General features: G+C 33.2%; 1 protein-coding gene across 1 annotated transcript in view; it reads right to left on the reverse strand.

The window, feature by feature from the left end:
* Positions 1 to 22,237, reverse strand: part of LOC128546176 (CD109 antigen-like) — an 81,683-nt gene that overhangs the window by 43,783 nt on the left and 15,663 nt on the right. Inside the window, exons 2-3 of the mRNA XM_053531193.1 lie at positions 1,341 to 1,421; positions 367 to 527 (exon numbers count right to left, since the gene is read on the reverse strand). Coding sequence (XP_053387168.1) covers positions 367 to 527; positions 1,341 to 1,396 — 217 coding nt within the window. The 5' untranslated portion in view covers positions 1,397 to 1,421. The remainder of the gene's footprint in view (positions 1 to 366; positions 528 to 1,340; positions 1,422 to 22,237) is intronic.

Below are 22,237 nucleotides of genomic sequence, written 5' to 3' on the forward strand. Positions count from 1 at the left end.
GTAAAGTAAAGGTATCTATTGTTACAGCAACTGGTAAATTTTGTCTACAAAGTGATGATTTATATGACATTGTATTACATGTAGCAACCTATAGATATATTTAGTCAGTAGGTTTATCATCAGCTTTCATTTATCTTTTTACAGATAGATTTTTGTCAAACAATTAGGTGTTTGTATGTTGTTTAGATTCAGTCAGTAGGTTTATCATCAGCTTTCATTTATCTTTTTATAGATAGATTTTTGTCAAACAAATAGGTGTTTGTATGTTGTTTAGATTCAGACTTGCAACGATTTAAGCGGTTACAATTTCATAAACTTTCTGTTTTTGCGTTCTAATTCATTACTAATATGAGTTTGTGTACTTACCACTCTGAACAGATGTTGTATTTTCTGCGACCAGGGAATCATTCTGTACATATTTCAAACCAGCCCACACAGAAACTGATCCATTGCAGTTCTGAACAAGAACTCGCATTTGTAATGAAATACCCGGGATTAGTGAGTTTGGAAAAGATATCACATACGTCCTGAAAGATAAGAATGTGAAATAAAGATAAAACCTCGGATATAAATGCGTTCGTCAAATCAAAACGCTGCAAAATAATGCCAGTTCTTCCCCAAACAGTTATATAATAGACAGTAGTAAGGCTTTAAAAGAGATCATTAAGTTGGCCGATTTCAGCGGAACATGCGAGATATTGATAAATGTGTTCCTGAGGGGGAAAAAATACCAATTTACATGATTCAACGTTGCCTGGACATAAATCGCAATGTTAAGAAATTAACACGTTCAAATAACATAAAACGTCCGGCTAAATATCGAAAAATTTACCAATGTCTTTTCCAGCTCAAGAACGGACTGTTTCCTCACTAAATACTAATGTTTCCGAGAAGGATATTACCAAATTATTTATAGGTGGAACATGTTGAATATGGATGTAAATTTATTGTTTTGTATATCACTTGAGTGGTTGTAAGATTCTCCTTACGTTCCTTCACTTAGGTGTAACGAATAAGTTATCATTTGATATTACGTAAAGTAATTAGGTCGCTAACTAGATGTAACTGGGTGCATGATGTAATGTTTAATTTCAGGTATGTGTGATTCCATTTTAATAAATACAAACAAAGCAATTAATCTGAAACACGGGTAGATGCAGTCACAATAAACAATCAAACAAAAGAATTTACCCTCCACTTTCATCAAATGATTTAGTTACAACATTTGGTCATAAAGAAAAACTGCTTATACGCCCCAAATGTCGGCTTAGGTCACATTGTCCACCAAAGCAAATATGGGTTGATTTAGTTAATTGTTTTCTACCTTGTTTTATACTCACCCGGTTGCGACCGATACGGTTGCTAATGAAACAATTAGCGAAAACGGTGTCAACATTCTGAGGTCAGATCTTGTCCAACATCTGAAAAATGGTAAAATCCATTATAAATTATAAGTCATATAAAAGACAGAAAAATAATGTTTCTACTGTTTACTTATATGGTAAAGGAATAAATCGATATTTTATTAAAAAAACAGCGATTTTTTTTGTTAATGATTATCACAATGTCATAATATAAACATTTCATTCATCAAAGAAAGTTGTCTGAAAAGACACGTGTAAAAAGTTACGAGTTGCTAACCAAGTGTATAATACTGAAATGTGAAGCCTAAAGTCAGAAAAACAAACAAGATTGTACCAAAGTAAAGTATGAAAATGCCTAGTGTTTATTGTACACTGAACTATTTATTCACTATATATGTTTAAATCTAAATTCATTTATTGAAATCGTGGAATTATTTCATGCAATCATTAACTGAAATATGAATGCCTGTGATCCTATTTCATGATATTATAAATTTATTTGAGTTTGATATCAAAGCATACGTTTAGTGATTTATAAAATAATTTCGATATTCCTATAATTCGATTACATTAAATCAGTTCTTAAAATAAGTGTTACTCTATGATGTCATGAAATTCAATTAATGAAGTATTTCTTATGATTCATATTAATGTTTTGCTACTCTGGATATATGTGAATACTATCAGACAAAAACTTAAAAAATGACCACTACACAATTAAAATTATGACATATCTTTAATTTGAATTTTGGAACGTTTTAACTACCTTAAATCGATTTTACGTCTTGACAATAAGAAAAAATATTAAAAGTCGTTCTCAAAATTACTTAAAACCCACAATTTTGAGATGCCGTTAATTCATTTGGCGACATACTAATCAATTCATGATATTATTAAAATTTCATGTACTTTTTCGTATTTAAAAGCCAACAATTTTGAGTGGTCATAAATTCATTTGGTGACATACTTAAACATTTAATGACATTATTAAAATTTAATGTACTTTCTCGTATATTTAAAAAGTATGATCTGATATCACTAATTACAATTTCATCATTAAGACCAATTCTCTGTAAGAACCAAAAAAAGTTGGAAACTCATAGTCACAGATTTCCTTTAAACCGATTTTTTCTTGAAGAGGGTGCAAAATTAAGAAAATCCTGTTTTTCATTTTTTCAATATATGTCCCGGTTACCATGGAAACGAGGATGCAAATCCCCAACTTGCTGAATTTTCAAAAAAGTAGGGATGCATTCCTATATTGTTATCTGGAAAGTACTAGAAAGTGTTCTTTATTTTCGTACTTGCAAACTTTAAAGGCAAATGAACAAGGTTTCATACCAAACTAATATTTCCAAATATTTATTTGATTCTTATATGATCTAGACTTTTATCTGCAAGAAAAAATATATTTATGGAGCAAAACATACGTTTATATTGTGCTCTACATCTTGAAAAGTGCACAGGTCTCAGCAGAAAGGTATATTTGTTTGTATAAAGGGAAGATGATATTTCAAAAAGAAACATAAATCGTAGTGTGTCATTCAGACACATTCTTGTAGATTTGGTCCAAAGTTTATGATTTGGGGCATTTTCCTATTTTTATTACCTCCCCTTGATGCTCTTCATTTAGGAAATCACAAAGAGCTTATCTAAGTTTACTTCCTGGATTATGCTGAATTCAGATTTCTACTCGGATTTTGCAAATTATTAGTATATAGATACAATGACAGTCAGAGATTTTATGCTAAATGGGCATGTGATGCTTGGATGTGTCCCTTCAAACTAAGTCCACGTTTAAAATTTGCTGAATAGCGACATTGTTCGGGAAAAATATTCTGGCAGAAAAGAGTCTAAACTGTGGATAGACATCAGAGTCTGACATCTGTCTGTTAATTTCCATAAGTGAAGTTTGTATCAACTGACTGAAGGATGAGTGTTAAAGGATAACACTATGTACAATGAAAACAGGTGAGTCTCATAATATTTTATGTTTTAATATGACATGTAAATAATTCAAGCTATGCAAGATATGTGCTCACTTCCTTCAACAGTTTAAAGACCATACAGAGGTTATTTTCTTAAATATTGGACAAACATTTCTTATTATTTTACCAAGATAAAACTTTAAGGCATTTTTCCATCATTTTGGGAATACCATGCACCAACACCAGTGGAATTGGGAAAATGCTCTCAGAAATTGCCTATCGTGGAAATATCCAAATTACCAAAATCTATTTAAAGATATTTTTTTGGGTAAACTATCAATGGATTACATTTCAGTAATTGAGCAACACTATAAATGTTGTTGTAATAACCTAAATATAGATATATACAAATTTTCAAAACCATTTTAAAACATCAAACACCCATATAAAGTAACACATTTGGGAATTTCATATTCAGACTTGGGAAGAAACATACAGTTTTTTTTGGGATTACCTCCTTTTATTGGAGGTAGAGATATAATGGAAAAAGCCTTGGTTTTAGTTGTAAATGACCATTAGCATGTTTTTTATGTTATTTGTAAAAAGCAGATAAAGACATAAAATATTCTCATTTCAAAATGTATATATTTTAGTAAATTTATTTGTTTTGTTTTTCAGCCGTGAGTTGTTTCTTTTGAAAATGACTGCTTGGTGATAAAGTTTTAAAACAACTAAGAAGTGAGTGGATGTTCTAGAGAGGTAATCATAATTTAGTCATTTGCAACAGTGTATGTGTTTGCCAAAGTACCGGTAGAAATATAGACTTACTGAAGTAAAAACTCACTGAATGCTTAAAATGAAAATATTTAATTGCATCCATTGCTACACATAAGTCAGCATGTTTTAATCTGCACATACCTGTTTTACTGTTTTACAAGTACATATTGAATTTAAATGGTTTGTGTCAAAGTTAATATGGTTTTCTTTATATATATTCCTTCAGCAGTTTAAAGACCATACAGAGGTTATTTTCTTAAATATTGGACAAACATTTCTTATTATTTTACCAAGATAAAACTTATTTGTTTTGTTTTTCAGCTGTGAGTTGTTTCTTTTGAAAATGACTGCTTGATGATAAAGTTTCAAACAACTAAGAAATGAGTGGATGTTCTAGAGAGGTAATCATAATTTAGTCATTTGCAACAGTGTATGTGTTTGCCAAAGTACCTGTGGAAATATAGACTTACTGAAGTAAAAACTCACTGAATGCTTAAAAATGAAAATATTTAATTGCATCCATTGCTACACATAAGTCAGCATGTTTTAATCTGCACATGCCTGTTTTACTGTTTTACAAGTACATATTGAATGTAAATGGTTTGTGTCAAAGTTAATATGGTTTTCTTTATATATATATTTAATATTTTACCAAGATAACATCAGAGGCCTACATGTATTTAAATAAAGAATAAAGTCCCCCACATGCCCATATTCATACAAGTATGAAATCTTGACCTCTCAATCTATGATACAAGAATAGCTAGTAGGACCTCATATAACTTAAATTGACATACATTTGTATTGTGACTATAAATATTGATAAGTTTTTTAAATTTTAAAATATACCTTTTTTCAGAAAAGGACCATCTGCACATGTATGAGCAATAGATTTTACTTTTAAAGTGGTCCATATAATGTTGGAAAGGATGAAATCCTGTATCTGTCAAAATGTAACAACAGTAACAACCATTTAGTTTCATTTGTGTTTATTCCAGACTAATTCTTCAAAGAATGAATGATCATCTTCATCCTTATATTGGAATAAAAGGAAGGAAGGTATCTACATTTTATTTATTTGTGACATAACTGTCTGATCCAGGTAGTTAAGTGTTGACAAGATGACATTTCATCTCTATAGTAGAGGACACAAGTTTGAAATGCAGTATGTCATTGTTAAGGTAAAATGTTTATGAAAATAGTGTGTGTGTTTTCCAAATAGAGAGGCTGAAAGTGGGGAATCATCAATTAGTGTTTTTAGAATAAGTTATGGACATCTGAATAGTGAAGATCTGTCCCTTTTTTTTGGATTGCCACAGACCAAAATAATGATTGGTGCCTTTGACATAAATAGAAGAACTCACACTGGCCACCCTGAAGATGGAATTATGTTGTTTGCATTAATGTTTCTTTTTCAAATTAATGGAAAAAATAGAATGTCATTTCTTAAAAATGTTGATAGTTGTTGTAATGTCTTTATTCTTGACTTTATATTAAAATTTAAAAAATCTGATACTGTTTGATTACTTTTGCATGTATAACATTAAATATGTTATATTTAAATTTGATAAAATTTAATGTATTTTGAAAAAGATGCACTTGAACATATTTAAATGGAATAAACACATGACAGTCTTTGAATATCTGTACAAAAGCACATGTTTTGCAGTGGTCTCATCAGATTTGGTTACCAATTTATAGCATAATTATACATGAAGGCTTATTACTCAAACATATGCAGATCTAATTGTATATTTTCTACCACAGATAATTTTATTTCAAATAGAGTTTTTAAATCTTTAAAAAATACATGTACTGAGAAAATATAGCAAAACAATGGTTGAATAAGTATACTTGATTTTGTGAGACTGTTGAAATATTACAATTCTTTTTCCCTCTTAAGCCTGTATCATAAAATCATATTTTCTGGTGAAATTTATTTTTTAAGAATGTTGCAATGCAGATTTTAATGAAAATTCATAAATTTGTAAAGTTACCTATATTGTGTTAGGTAAAAACTTAAGCCCATATATACTAATTGGCCAATGATTAAAGAGAACATCTGAGTTTCTAGCTGACTTTCTGACTAATTTAAGAACTAATTCATGTAACAACATCTATTAATCTTCAGAAATCCAGTAAAATTGTCATCTGTAAAACAGGGTTCATTCTACATGTTCTAAGATATACAAGGCATATAACATCCTATTTTACCAGCATGTATTTACTTTAATAAATAAAGTAGAATTAGTTGTGTATTTTGATAAATTTTGGAAAAAGCATTAGGAGATATGTCTTCACCTGCAGTTTGTATTAACTGAGTATTTACTGGCACTGGAATGTGCATGATCAGGGTTTTTCTGAATAAACTTAGTAAAGTCTTAAATCTACATTATCTATAGCTATCCGTTAAAGGTCTAGCCATTGTCTTGATAGTTTGAAAGAATTAAATACAACATAGTGGATTTGCGACCAGCATAGACCCAGAACAGCCCACGCAGTCTGGTCAGGATCCATCCTGTTCGCTTTTAAAGCATATTTCAATTAGAGAAACTGTTAGTGAACAACATGGATCCTGACCGGACTGCGCTGATGCACAGGCTGGTATGGATCCATGCTGGTCGCAAACGCACTATGTTGGTTTTCTCATGGCGCGGCTCATTTAAAGTTGTATCTAGCAAAATATTGACTAAACTGTTCTGTAGAAAATTTGATGTAATTTGATTGTTAAAGGAAGAATATGCATCATGATTGTTATTACATGAACATACTGTATTATTTTTAAATAACATGATATTTTTCAGTCCTGGATTACAGTTATTTGTTCATAATTTTGAATTGTATTTAAAATGTATATATTAAATCAAATGGCGAAGTAGACATGATTTTGCTTTTACTACTTTTTGTTTCCATGTCAACAAAATGATTTCCAAAGGTGAAAGGACACTGTCTTTACACAAACACACATAGATATTTTTATGCCGAATCTTCTCCTTAAATTCCTCGATTTCTCCCTAAATTCTGTTGAGGGAGAAGTCACGTCAGCGTGATATTTAGCGTCATGTACGCATCAAGAAATAGCGCTTTCAAATTTCATGAAATATTTTACTTAATTACGTGTTTTAAACGAAATGTCACATTGCACAAATGGTTTGATCAATTTATACACATACTGAATTAATTATTCGCTTTGCTGAATAATTCGCAATAATTTTCGCTCGAACTGAATTCTGCCGCAAGACGTATTATCGTTACCGGTCCTGGCGTGTTTTAACAAATATCTACTATTGGCGCCATGCTTGCGCAAAGAAACAGTTTCATCATATTCGAAATAATTTATAGCAAAACAGTGCTTTATCACTATTTATACACGATGGGTGGTTATAAGTCGGGCGTAATAATTTCACGGGGGCGCATGTTTGACGTCATAAATTTATTATTGATATCAATATTTCATAAGCAATAGTATTATTGTACGATGTAACGATTTAAACGATTAAAACTTCATGAAGATCATAAATGGGCTTTGATATCTTCAAATTTAGTCATTATTTTTGACTATCAATAATTCTTGTAAGGATATCCGTAAAATTGAATTTGAGTTATCCATTGTTAATTTAATGGTTTCATGATATTGATTTAATGATGAGAAAATCGAGTTATTTTATTATATTAAGCTTAATACTGGCTCTCATTCCTTTAAATTTTATTGAACAATATGAGTAGCCTAATACAAAAAATATTTCTTTAAACAATATGTTTGTGTAATATAATGAATACGGTGCACTTTTTAATACTGATTTGTAAATCCTTAAGCTTTTGAAAATGAACATAGATTGTATAAAGTTTCAACTTACTTACACCAGCAGACGAGTATAACTAATCATAACTTTGCACAAGTGATAGATTCAACGTGTTAATTCTTTATTTAAGTAAGACTAATCACGCCTATCATTAACAATTAAGCTTGACTAAAATGTGCGCGTTTTGTCCGTAGTGAAGGGCGTTTCGGGGAGGAGTTACAAACTTATATCAATGTTCTCACATCTAAATATAAACTTCCTGTTTTGAATTTTTAACGAAATAATACTTGAATTATGGTCATTTATTTTATTCCTTTGTATTCATTTTATTTCATTGTTCATGTTCATAAAATTAAAAAAAAAGAAACATGCTAAAGTAGCACCACTCCATACATCAAATATCAATGAACTTGTGTCTAGGTGTTCTTTGGTGTACTTCTCACTTCCTAGATGATCACGATTTGTTGAAGTCATACAAAGTTATCATCATCATCCCGCTGACAAGTTTAGGTATAACAATAGAATGTTTACTTCCTCAATCAACGATATTTTGAATAAGTGCGTCAGAAACCAGTACTGTGTTTAAATCATATATCTGATCTTAAGCAACATTAAGCAAAATAGGTGTGACATGAAGTCAAATGTCAGTAGAGGGGTTCACAAATATCAGATCATTAGTGCATTTTTTTCTGATTGTATAATGTAAATGAACATTTAGAATAAGTGTTGCATAAATTCGATATGCTTAAAATGATTAATGTAGTCACTGTCAGCAATAGGTAATTTGTTGTTTTACGTTCATTAATGTGGCAAATAAGAAATAAAAAGACAGTTTTATAATTATTTAAATAGCAGACTATTTTGGTATCTATTAGTACTTCGGGAGGTAAAATCGTAAGTCATATCGTAACTTTCAGCTTTTGGTTTTGGAGAAAGACCTCATGCTCCCCTCCTATCATTATTTCAGGCAAAAGCTTGTACCTGGTAAACCACCAGCCTGCCGTTATACAGCTGGATAACTTTCTCATATGAAAAAAAAAAACGAAACAATCAGACCTGAAGAGAGGTTTCGAGTCCACAGCGGTGAGACACGATTGGTTTCAGTCAGTGACATTAAACAAACGGCAAAGCAGACTTAGTGCTACAATAACTCTATCAGTAATTTGTCATTACCAAACGTATATATCATGGCCAAAAATTCAGTTTAACCTAGACTGCTGTCAATTGGCTGGTTGCGTTTTATGCTTCCAGTAGATTTTCATAAACTACTACTTTTTTCATCAATTAATCAATAAAATACTGGCATTGAAGGACGGTAATACACTCGGTGAAAACAAGAGGGTCATGATGACCCTATATCGCTCAACTGTTAAACTTGGCCTAGAGATTATCGAGATAAACATTCTGTGCACGATTTTATCAAATGAACGCATAAACTCTATATGGCCAAAAGGGTCAGAATAGAAATTTTGCCCAGTCTAGGGGCTGTAACTCTAGAACTCATGATGGTATTCAATTTGTTTTCCAAAGGAACCAAGATCTTATAGTGACTTAGGTTGTGTTATTGTTTGGTTAAAATCAAATATTAAATGTCACTTCTATCGTGTTCACAATGTAACAGTTAACAAATTTTGTCTCTTTCATGGGTCAATCAGGGGCAGTAACTCCGGAACCCATCATTCATCTGATGGATTCATCATGAAATCCAAAATCTATTGTTGTTTAAGATATTTTGTAAGTTTGTATGAAATCAAACCATAAACGAAGTCTCTATATGGCTGCAAAAGCCAAAATAGCAAATTTTGTCCCTTTAAGGGTCCGCATAACTCGAGAACTCATGATAGGATCTGGCAGGTTTTTGACAGGAACTGAGATATTATGCCAATACAAGTTGGGTGCAAGTTTGATTGAAATTGATAACAAAATGTGGTCCCTATCGTGTTCACAACCCCAAAAATAGCATATTTTGGCCCTTTAAGAGGCAATAACACTAGAATCCATGATGGGATCTGGCCAGGTTTCGAAAGGAACCGAGATATCATGCCAGTACAATTTGTATGCAAGTTTAACTAAATCTTATTGCAAAATATGGTCTCTATTGTCTCTATTATAGCAAATTGTGGCCCTTTCTAAAGCCATAACTCTGAAACCCAAGATGTAATCGAGCCAGTTTTCAAAAGGAATCGAGATGATGCCAATAAAGGTGTGTACAAATTTGATTAAAATTGATTGAAAGATGTGGTATCCATCGTTTTCACAAGCCAGAAAATAATAATAGCAAATTAAGGCCCTTTAACGGGCCATAACTCTGGAACCCATGATAGCACCTGGCAAGTTTACGAAAGGAAACAAGATATTATGCCAATACAAACTGTATGCAAGTTCGATTAAAATCAATTGAAAAATGTGGTCTATATCGTGTTCACAAAAAACTGTGTACAGATGACGGTCGACGGACGAAGGGTGATCACAAAGGCTTGCCTTGTCACTACGTGACAGATGAGCTAAAATGAAATAAAATCTGAGAAAAAAGATTTAATACAATGAAAGAAGTCAACATCTAGATAATTTTATTCAGTTGAAGTAAACAAACCAATTTGCACACTATAATGCCTCACACAAGACTTAATAAGATTAATGACGTAGATAATGTTCTCGGAACAATGAACAAAATTCTATGGAAAATTCATATATTACGAACATGAATACATGATGTCAGAATTTGATATCTTATTCTTGTGTTGCTAAAGGTTACAATTTCAGTTTTTAAAAAAGTTAAACTATAAAAGCATTTAAATTTAAGAATAAGAAGTGTCTATAAAATACACCTGGGATGACGATAAAAATGCTGTGGAAAAGTCTTTTAAAGAAATACATGTAGTATGTAAATTAGCGAGGAGGTAAGTGTCCTCTTTAAATATCTGCATAACTATGAGGATCACCTTTTAATTACTTAAAGAAATGTACTAAGAACGGCTCTGGAAATTCACACTTTCAAGCATGTCTGTATCAATAAACAATTTTATATGAAATGTCCTCTTGTGGAATTTCGTCAGTATTGTCTTAAAATCACAAATGCGCCATTTGCGCTGCTTTATTACAAAACGTGAGCTGCCAATATCATTACGCACATTTAGCAAATGGTAATAATTGCAAACATTGAGCAAAATATTTGAAAACGCTTATTTTTAAATTTAAATTGGTAAACCATCAGTATGTGCTTTAAAAAAGCACATTCGCTTTATTCAATTTATGAATCAAAACTGTTTCTTTCTGTTCATCAAACTGAAAAAAATAGGAATTTTCGAAGACATGTCCGACAAAAATTGCTTGTCTTATGAAACTTATTTTTCTCGTTTGTGTTTTAACAGTTGATGTGATTATTCTAAGCCAGGCTAGACATTAACAATGAAATTTGAAAAATTTGCAAATCGAAAGGACAAAGCTGTCATCTACGACATACATTGCACAGATAAAAAAAAACCATCACAAATACAAAACTCTGTGTGGCACCGTTAAATGTCGCATCAACGTTAAATGTCCCAACTACAGTTAAATGTCACAAGGTTGACATGAAATGTCGCAACAATAGCGTCACAAAATCATCTGCCGCTAAATGTCGCACTTTAAACACTAAATGTCGCTAACCGCTGTATGTCGCAACACTAAGGCTAAATGTCTAACAGCAAATAACGGAAGAAATAACTTAGGTAAGTTCAACAGTCATTACAACTTAAATATTACGTTCAATAATTTTGAACCTGGGATAAGATTATGTGTGTGTGTATGCCAGAATATGCGTTGTGTGGACTATGTGAAAGGCTTAGAAAGTACATAGTATTTACTGTGCTAAACGGCATGTTTGTTTTTCAATGCTACCGCACCATACCTATGTAATTGATTTGATATTTAAAGGTTTGAGCCTCGACGCGGTACTCGCCAAGGTACTTAGATTAAACTACATAATCCAACGAAGTCCTGTTTAGCTTATGCGATAGTAAAGTCGCGCGTCGTGCACATGTTGCCCGTCGTATCTTTGTCGAGCGTCGTGTCGGGCCTCAATTCGTAATGTCGGGCGTTGTATCGTATGTCGTGCGTCGGTAAATTAACACATAGCACAAAGCATTACACTGTAATACGGCGGATGACATGTGTTTTTAGAATTTTGTAACACATGCTAGAATAAGTTTTACAAAATACCGTTATTTGAATTGGAATATATAGTTTACTGAATGAAAGTATCCAATTAATGTTCATATTACTTTTTATTCCAGGCCATTATAACTCTCATGTTAAAAGATAAAGTTTTCTCGAACACTTGACATATTATCTTGAGCGCACTACAAATTGTTAGGCACGTCTGGGAAATACTTTAAGTGTTTATATAACGAAATTAACGATACTTTCTAGTTGAAGATATATTTATTTTTATAACAAAACGACTCAACGGAACTGACGGACAGTATGGATTAACTACAGTACCCATTCAAAGATTACTATATTACTATTAGTACATCTACATTGTTCGTGTCCGTTGTAAAGGTCTAATCCTACCAGGTGTTTCGTATTACAAAAGTGCTTCTGTTGTGACATTTTGATACAAGCAAAACTGTATTATCTGCACTATAAAATACTTACTGGTATTTCATTTTACTATCGACTTTTAAAAGTTATTTTATTTCTACTTTAATTTTTACATATACAAAGCAATACACTAATTTCGATGTTCTATATATGTATACATTGTCGTGCAATACGAGGCTACCGATCTTATAATTTGACAGAAACGTATTGAAATCGGCATTGCTTACAGAGTAAAGAAGAAAAATATTACAAGAATTAAGAAAGGAAAGTAGAAGAATTGTGGCGTTTATGTGTATTTCTAGTCGTGTTTCGAAACGAGTATATATGTATATATTCTCTGTTGAATATCTATATCGCTCCATTTAGCATTATGTGTATCTATTTTATTTTTAGTTTGTGCTATGATACTTTCAGTTTGTTTTCGTTGTTTTATTTCTGATAGGAAATTTGCAATATATGGTTTGTGCTTGTTCAGTTTGCATTTATATAAGAAAAAGTTATATTTTTACCATAAGTACAGTGGCGCATGCGTGTTTGTTCCCCGAGTCTGCGTGATAACGCGAGCAACACGCATGTTGAAGGCGAAACGTGAAACGTGTTGCACGGTTAGAAACGCGTGCATAAACGAGAAATAGTTATTGCGCATGCTCAGCGTGCAGCGTGCGCTGCCGCGCAAATAAATGTTCTCCTGTGCATGCCCAGCGTGCCAAACCGAGAAGGTTAAATGCGCATGCCCAGCGTGCAAAACCGAGCAGGTTAAATGCACATGCTCAACGTGCAATGGATTTAAGCGTTTTAAAAAGTATATGGATTCATCGTCTTACGGTTCTAGATTGAAAGATGATATTTCTTTCAAATTTTATTTTTGATTTGAAATTTAACATTTTGATCATTTCCGTAAAGAATTTTTTGTAAACGGTATACCCGGAAAGTAGTGTAGACAGGATCTAGTAGACGTCAATGTTGTCTACGTCATAAAAAGACGGCAGTTCCACTGCATATCAAAGCGGCGACATTGAAATTCTACATCGCCAAGAATTGGATTCGCCTTCCATCAGTAAGTGTTGAAATGTAAGTATAGTTACGCTTGATTTTATTGAGCACTATGTACAGCAATGGCGTAGCTTCTATAAGGCACTGCAGGCCCAGGCCTGCAGATTATCCGAGAAAGTGAAACAATAAAAATATCAAATATGCAATAAAAATCGAAGGGTAAGGGGGGTTAGGCTGTAGGAGGTAATGAATCAGTCACTAACGGGAGCGTACCTGGATGGTTTTGAACTGTACGCTAGATATGAGCAGCACAGTTACGATGCTGCGAGTATGATGTAGGTGAGGGAGGGGTCTCCATCTCCCAGAAAATTGAGATTTAGTGAATGTTTTAGGCAAGAGATGCGTTCTCTTGCTATATTCCAGCGTTAATCTATTTTGTTTGTCACATTTGTACTACATATTACGGAGATAATCATTTAAAATCAAAGATTAGCACACCGCTCATGCTTAATGGCAGGAATCGTGACATTGTCTAAAAACAAAAACTGCAACTCGAGCAGCCCAGGATATTTTGAGGAATACAACCATTTTTCATATACTTTATTTATAATGAAGAGTTCTAATTAACTTGACCATGAAATTGTATATCACTCTACCACGGCTGAGACTTAGAACGTTGAAGAATCAGAGTTCTGTGAATTGCTCTACACAATATACTCCCTGTTTTCGTACATTAGACATCAATAGTAACAGTAGATATATAGTTATGTTTCAAAATATTTGTGTCACTGAAACACTGTGTCATTCTATGATATATTTTATTGTACAACTGCCAAGACCCGCTCACGCCAAAGGGGCCTAACACTATGGCAGTTTGGGTAACTGCATCTAACTGCTACACACGTGAAAACATCGAATATTCGAACCGTGTGCAAAGCTGTCACTATGATTATTTATTTATTTATTTATTTATTATTCATTTAATATCCTCCACAACATCAAGATTACATAGGCAATGAATGGAACGTTACCTAGCACATTAAAGGTATACTAGGTTTTTTTGGTTTTATCATTATTGAAATCTTTGTCGTTAATTAATGCATTGCGTCTGCATCCGCATTTTGGTAAGTTTTTGATACCTCGCACTTTAAAGGTATACTAGTTTTTTTTTTTTTTTACTTTTGTTGTAATCGTATTTGAAATCTTCGTCAGTGTTTAATTTAATGCATTGCGTCTGCATCAACATTTTGGCAAGTTTTTGATTAATGTATCTATGAACACATTGCAAACGTTTCAAGTTTTCTCACGGGAAACTTAACATTTTTTAGTCATTAAACATCTAATTTTGGCAAAATGCAAATTTAAACTGCGCAAATTGCTAAAAGTACTTCTGTATTCAGATCTGGATATAGATTGATAGATGTTATTGCAACCATTAATAAAATCTTCGATATCACGTAAGCAGTCACGTTTTTCTTACTCGAGATAACAGAAAACTATCAGTTTTATTCTCCCACTGCTCTGTTTTATTACATCTTATTGATACTTGAATAGCAGTCAGGCGGGTGATCCTTTGTGCAAACAGATTCCGACATGCTCAAATTGAGTATACCGAGGTTCAATGGGCAAAGTGATATGTAGGTATGTTTGTAGAAACGAGCGCTCGGTAGTTGCCGTAGAAACTTGCATGCACAACGGAATCTCGCTTTTGACTGAGTATCGCAACTAGGGGTTTGTGGCAAAATGTTTCGCCTGAAGCGGTGGACTAAATCTAAAACATCCAAACATCCAGTTAATATACATGTACCGGTATGCTGAGATTTAGTGTCAATTAAATATAAATCATTGGCTACATTTTTTTGTAATAGCAGCAAATATTTATACTGTGTTTAGCTATACATGCATATAGTACTGTTAATACAGATAAACCTGTTACTTTATGTTTACCTCAACTATATGAAGTAACTGTTCATATTTTCAAATATGAAAGTCTTTAGCTTGTATCCGCTTGTATCTTTGTATGTTCTTTGTATGTTCGAAACCTCGCACGAGGTGTCTATTTTTTCATTTTTCATTGTGAGGAAACCATCAGGTTGGCTTTCTGAACAATTTATGGCTTTATCCAGGTATCAGTTCATACTACAGGTTGGCTTTCTGAACAATTTATGGCTTTATCCAGGTATCAGTTCATGGCCTAAAGTTATGTCCGAAGGAGACATCCGGGGTCTTCCTCCCAACATTAAACACTGTTAAAAGCTGGACAGTTCTTTTGAGACATAAACACATACTTGTAAAAATTACAGTTGATGATTTTATACTAAACCTCTGAAACTGTTTAGGGTTTACCTACATAATTGTTTTCCATGGCATTAAAACACTTGCTTTACTTTCATTTTTTGCTTGTTTCTACTTAAGTTTGTCACTTAGGCAGACAGAAGTTTTAGTTCTTGTGAGACATATCTATGCGAAATGTCTTCTACATGTATAGAAAACTTCAACTAAACGGATGCACAATATACACATATATATGTAATTAAGATCATATGACATTACGAATTCATTTAAAATATACGAAAGTTAAAACGATTCATAATATATGTTCAACATCAAATGATATGTCCGTACTCCCTATATAAGGTTTGTTCACTTTTACGCTATAGATCACAATAATCCAGATGAACTGCAAACTGCAAAGAAGATAAGTATGATATACAGAAATGAAGCAGTATCAGTATGCCCAGCTTTGTAAGCAATGTGTAATTTAGAAAGAAGAAAAATACAGATTTATCGTTCGAAGGTGTTGCCACCGGCCGTTCCTGTGCGGTTCCCACTGTGTTCCTTTATATGTTCGTTATGTTCTCGCTGACAGTTTGTGTCGAATTTGAATTGTACGCACAGGCTTATACGCGTATGCCCAGATACGCGCCTGACCAATATTGAACATGTAATTAGAGCGTATTTATTACACATTTCCATGATTAAAAAGATAAAACCGATACCAGTAGTTTTAATTATTTTCTCGCCCGACGGTACTTACAGGATTTTTTTACCAAGAGGGGAAGAGGCCAAGGCCTGTTATTTGAGGGGTGTGTGTGGGGGGGGGGGGGGGGGGGGGGGGGGAGAGAATAGCTAGGTATTTGAGCAAAGGGGAATAAAAACCTGATGTAAAGTCAATTTTTGTGGAAAACTGCATGATTTAAAAGAAATTTACTGAGGGGAAGGGGCCTATCAGCGGCCCCTATTATGAAGGGGAAAAACCCTGATTTAATTCTACCCCTACACCTCGGTGCCTCTCAATAATCCGTGAATCTAATGCATATTGAAAACATAAACTGTTTCAAGTTTATTAAAGTTTGAAAGTATTGTTTTTGATTAAAGAAGTCTAGACTGTGCTGTAAAATCTGTTTCATAGTACAAAATGCATATCTTTAAGTGCGTATACAGCTTATTTTTCAGTTGAATAATTATTGAAATGTGCATCTGTTTAATAAATAATGATTTACTACATTTTATCGGTGAATAAATATAATCAGAACTTCGGATGCTTAGTAATTAAATCAGGAGTGCGTAGCATGAGTGATTTAATTATTCGCATCATTTTATCCATCAACAAAATACAGGAACATACTTTTTATCAGTCACACTATGAGTGATATAGGTTTGCTATTTCTTTTATTAGCATTCAGCAAAAAATAAACAGAATTTGTTTGTTGTGAATGGATATGGAATATCACATCGAGAACTGATACAATAACTCGCGCTACCTGCTCATGAAAATATCAATTGCATCAACTGTCAATGTGATATATTCCATATCCACTCAAAACAAACAAAGTCTGTTTATTTTGTTTTGCTGAATGCTAATAAAAGAAATAGAAAATCTATATCACTCACAGTGTGACTGATATGGAACTGATAATACTGATGTTGGGTCAGTTATACTTAGTTATGATAACTTAGTCATAAACTGAACTTTGATCGTTTTTTGTGTGTTTTTATTGAACTAAACTCCCCCGCTTAGCATTGGTATTATTCCGCCAGAATGGCTCAGAACGCACCATAGACACTCTTAGTTTTTCCAAATTTTCGTGGGGAGGATACCCCAATACCACACTACCTAGGTCGCTTCTTCGGCGCATCGGGCCTGCAATTCATAAAATGCCAACTACGCCCTGTAACAGTATGATAAACACAAATGTAAAATATACTTACAATCAAATTGACTAACAGTGGTGACTTCCCTTTAATATGTTTACAACATTTGCTGTCAACGAAGGTGTTGTCATCACTTCTTGAAACTATGAAATATTCATGTTGGTTTTACTAGTTCTATGGTAGGTACTGTACCTCATTTTACTTTTTCAATGTATATATTCCATTTTTCATGATGCTAAGCCTCCTAATAGTAATACCAGTGCTAACAGGGGCGTAGATATTACTCAAGGGAAGCTGTTTTACAGAACTTCACCAAGTAGAGCACGCACAGTAATTAACAGATCATATATAAATCAGTATATCGCCTGTAAATTTATATATCTACACATCTTTTTATCAATATATCAGTAAGTAAAATTGTTTACAGGGCTCCAGATAAGATGCGTATTAGCGTAAATTACGCTAAAATGAAATAATGCATATACACGTCTGATAATTTTTAAACGTATATGAAATAACAGAAAAGCACGCAATGACTATTTACTGCGTAAACAAAATCTGAATTGTTCGGATGCTTTATGTAACAGAGCACAGTCGGCATTAATTCTCCCACATTGAACGTACACATGCATTGAATGGTACTCTATAAACCCTCTATAAACCTCTAGAGGTTAAACTATTTTTTACACTCAATGTCTGCGTAAATCAGATAGTTGGGAATTAATATTGATGGTACGGTAGTGTATTTTAAAGCGGTGTCGATTTAAAATATCAACTTCCAGTGCGGAATAAACAAAAATGTCTCCTTCTAAGAATGTATAAGTGAACAAACATTCTACGCATTCTTTAAACCAACAAAACTGATCCCCAAAACATAGCTAAAGGTATATTGAATATTCTATTTTTATAATTTTATTCGGTAGCGAGTGTGAAGCCAAAGCAAGCCAAGGGAAAAAAAGAAGCAAAAACTTAAATGATGAATTGAAACTAAACTGCAAACAAATGCATGGGTGTTACACCCAATAAATATGTTATAAAACTGATTTAAATTATCTGGAGCCCTGGTTTAGAAAAAAAAGCACAGTCAAATCCGCACCTTTAAACGCACATCTGGGGTTTATTTTTGATTACACCAGCACATAAATTTGTAAAGGTGATTTCAACTTCGAACGCTGCGAATTTTGCCTTTCGGGCCATGTTTTCAAAGAACTATACAAGTGACTTACTTCAGGATTATAATAAACCCCAAAAATAAGTCGACAATTCGTTTCTCTGCCTTTCTTTCAATTCACCGGAAGCATTTTGATGTTGACCGGTACTTTTCCATCATTTATTTTAACAAGCGCCGTGATTGATGCTGACAAAGAGATGCTATTCATTACTAAGAAGCTGTTTATGAAATTGAATGACCATGTTGTAAACCAGTCAATCATGACCTTCACCTCGGAAAAGACAGGAGAAGAATTTCGACATTATTAGTTGAATGAGTTATATTTTGACATATTTATAGCATTTGAAACTGTTAAACATGCGTATGTGGTGATATGCTAATGCAGTTTATTTTACAAACGCAACATGGGGATATTGCCCATATCCTTTCCTTAACATAATAAAACATATTAGCGTCTGATGGCCCTTTCACGCTTCCATAGAATCAATCAACATATTACACAAGATTAATTTTGAAAATATTTCTGAAATGTCTAGGTCTGCAGTTCTCAAATATGGTTATATCTTACATCCAAGGCATATACTGATACCCTCAGACAACATCAACAACAGCCTTTTGAGCGATTTGATGAAGTTCCAAAATTATCAGTGTACCCTTGGTCCGTTACGGACCCATTTGGGATGGGTGTTTATTTGAGCTCAAATATGTTTTCGTAGATGAAAAGCTGACATGCCGTATTAAAGGGAATTCCTATAGTTTTTTATGCGCAACTTTCTGCGCAGCCGACACTTTCTATGGAAAACTGAACTGAAGTCAACATTTGTTGAAACATGTGACAGACAATCTTAAATATGAGGAATCTTGAATGAAATAACATTTTTGATAAGTTTTATCAGTAATCAAATGTTGATACTGGTTTATGTTGTATTGACAAGTATCATGCCTGACAGGTATCTTGGTATTTTTGTGGTTGTGTTTTCACATCGCATTTTAGTACAAAGAGAGTGTTGTTCATATAATGTAAGATAATTGACTTAGTACTGATAAGACAGTATCACCTTTCAGATTATTTAGTATTCAATTATAGAAAGAATTAAGAATTTTTAAAACTTTTTTTTAACTTTTAGCAGACATACATGTAATCAATTTGGCCAGGTTCGCGCCATTTTCGTCCGAACAGGTGTTGTATTCTAGCGGTCTTAACATAAAATTTAGCCTGGTGACCCATACATTTTTAGCCATTTTTATGCTCACAATACAATTATCTATACTAAAGAAAAACAGGAAAAAATTCTATGAAAGAGTTTTTTCAAAATTTAAAAAAATATTCTTCACTATGGGTATTTTTCATTGAAAAAAGTTCACAAAAGTAAACATGAAACAATTTTTTTTTTCATTTGTACCCATTATTGTAAGGATAGAGTATTAGATATGACTATGATATCAAACAAGTATATAATAAAATCTGTAAAAAGAAAAAAAAAACGTATTGTGCTGTCTTGATGTATATTTTGGTTGGTATTTATAAAAAAGTAGAAAATTATGAAAATGTTGAAAAATCTCTGGCAGTTTCAGCAACAGTGGGTGTGTTCAAAACAATTTTTCACAAAAACAAGCCTGGTGACCGGGTCTGGCTGCACATTTTTCTCACCCTTTGACATTTGGCGCCCAGCTTTAATGGTATTACACTGGTTAGTCTCCTATGCCTGTAATTGCTTATATATACTTAAGTACCTACTGAAAAAAATTCAAGGACGAATTTCAAAATGGTGGGGAAATATGTCACGGTATAGGACTTGTATATTAAAATGGGGAGAAAGTGTGTAGGCGGCTGGGTAGCTCAGTCGGTAGAGCATCTGAAGGGTATTCCGAGGCCCTGGGTTCGAATCCGGTCTGACTGCACATATGTCTCACCCTGTGACGTGTATAACCAGTGTTTAAAGTAATTGCTCTACTAGTAATAGTTATGACTAGTTGTCATAGAATTGTCATTACGGGTTGTTTTTGTAAATATTTCATCTATAACATTAGCTCTCGCTTAGGTTTAAGGTATACTTGGATATGTAATTTTATCTGAAGAAAAGTCTAATTGAATAAAGATGTAAGTCCCTCAATGAAAAGGAATGACAAATTCTGTTTTAAAGACTTACTTGATTACTGGCTGATAGATAAAATCTATAACTCAGTGTAAGTTCTGTAACTTCCATTTGTTGTGACGTCATGAATACTGTAAATTTGTTTTGACTGAATAATAAGCTGCAGACGACAATTTATATTGGAAGCGAGACAAGAACAGACGAATACAATACATATCACTTCGCGCTAAGGTAACCACAGAGACAGTTTGCTGAGGTATTGACTCACTAAATACTCTATATGAAATAGGGGGACTTTGAGCTGCTGCAGCGCGCACTGAGCAATGCACACAGCGCGGGCATTTGAAAGGTCTGTGACTTAGTTATTTTTTCTTGAGGAATGTTGTCAGTGCAGTATACAAATTGAAAGAATGACTTATTTTCCGTGACAATTTCTGTTTTTTTTTTACGACGAAAATACTACCAAGTTACCAACATAGCAAGGATACATCTGATAAATAATTTGAGCCAAAAAGAATGCATCACAAGAAAGGAATGTATTTCTACAGAGCCAAAACTGCGAACTATTAGAATCCGTTATTTTCTGCCATTTTTTCGCGCCATTTTCCTATTTGTTGATGTCTGTATACCTACTGAATTGCAATTTTGCACTTTTGAAACAAATATTTTTACAATGCAGAATTGAATTGAATCCTGATTTTTGAAAACGAAGGACATTCAGCTATTAAAATGATAAGATCTCGTATGCTTGATTTATTGTAAGACCGATTCGGCCTTAATTTGTTCGAAAATTGCAGTAGATTGACAGTTTTCATACTTCAACTGTGTTTCTGTTATGTAATGACGGACAGTTAACCTAACCAGTGTTCATTTATTTTGTACCTGTACAAACCTGTTCTCCGCAAGTAACTGCCAACTTCTCCACATGAATCAGAGGTGGAGGACAATTATTTCAGGTACAGTGTCTTTTATCAAATCATCACGGAGAACATACGCCTCGCCCGGGAATCGAACTCACGACCCTGCGGTACGTAGATCGGCGAACCAAATCACATACATATGAAGAATACTCTCTAGATGGAGGAAACAGGCAAAACTTGTCCTATCAAAAAGTCATTTTATGCATATTCTGACACTCTTATTCTATCATATTGCACATGTACCTACTATTTAACGTCTCCTCTATTCAGTTATATCATTGAATGCAGGTCTTTCACTAAAAATATCACTATTATTCACCATCAAACAGAGGAACTATTTTCAGCGTAATTACTTCCTTATTGTCGAATAAGGCCAAATAACTGTGATCTTGTGCCACAGTCCAGAGACTGGTTGTCTGCACGAGTAACGGTCTGGGAGTACTCTA

The sequence above is a fragment of the Mercenaria mercenaria genome, chromosome 19, assembly GCF_021730395.1.
Source record: "Mercenaria mercenaria strain notata chromosome 19, MADL_Memer_1, whole genome shotgun sequence".
NCBI classification, from domain to species: Eukaryota; Metazoa; Mollusca; class Bivalvia; order Venerida; family Veneridae; genus Mercenaria; species Mercenaria mercenaria.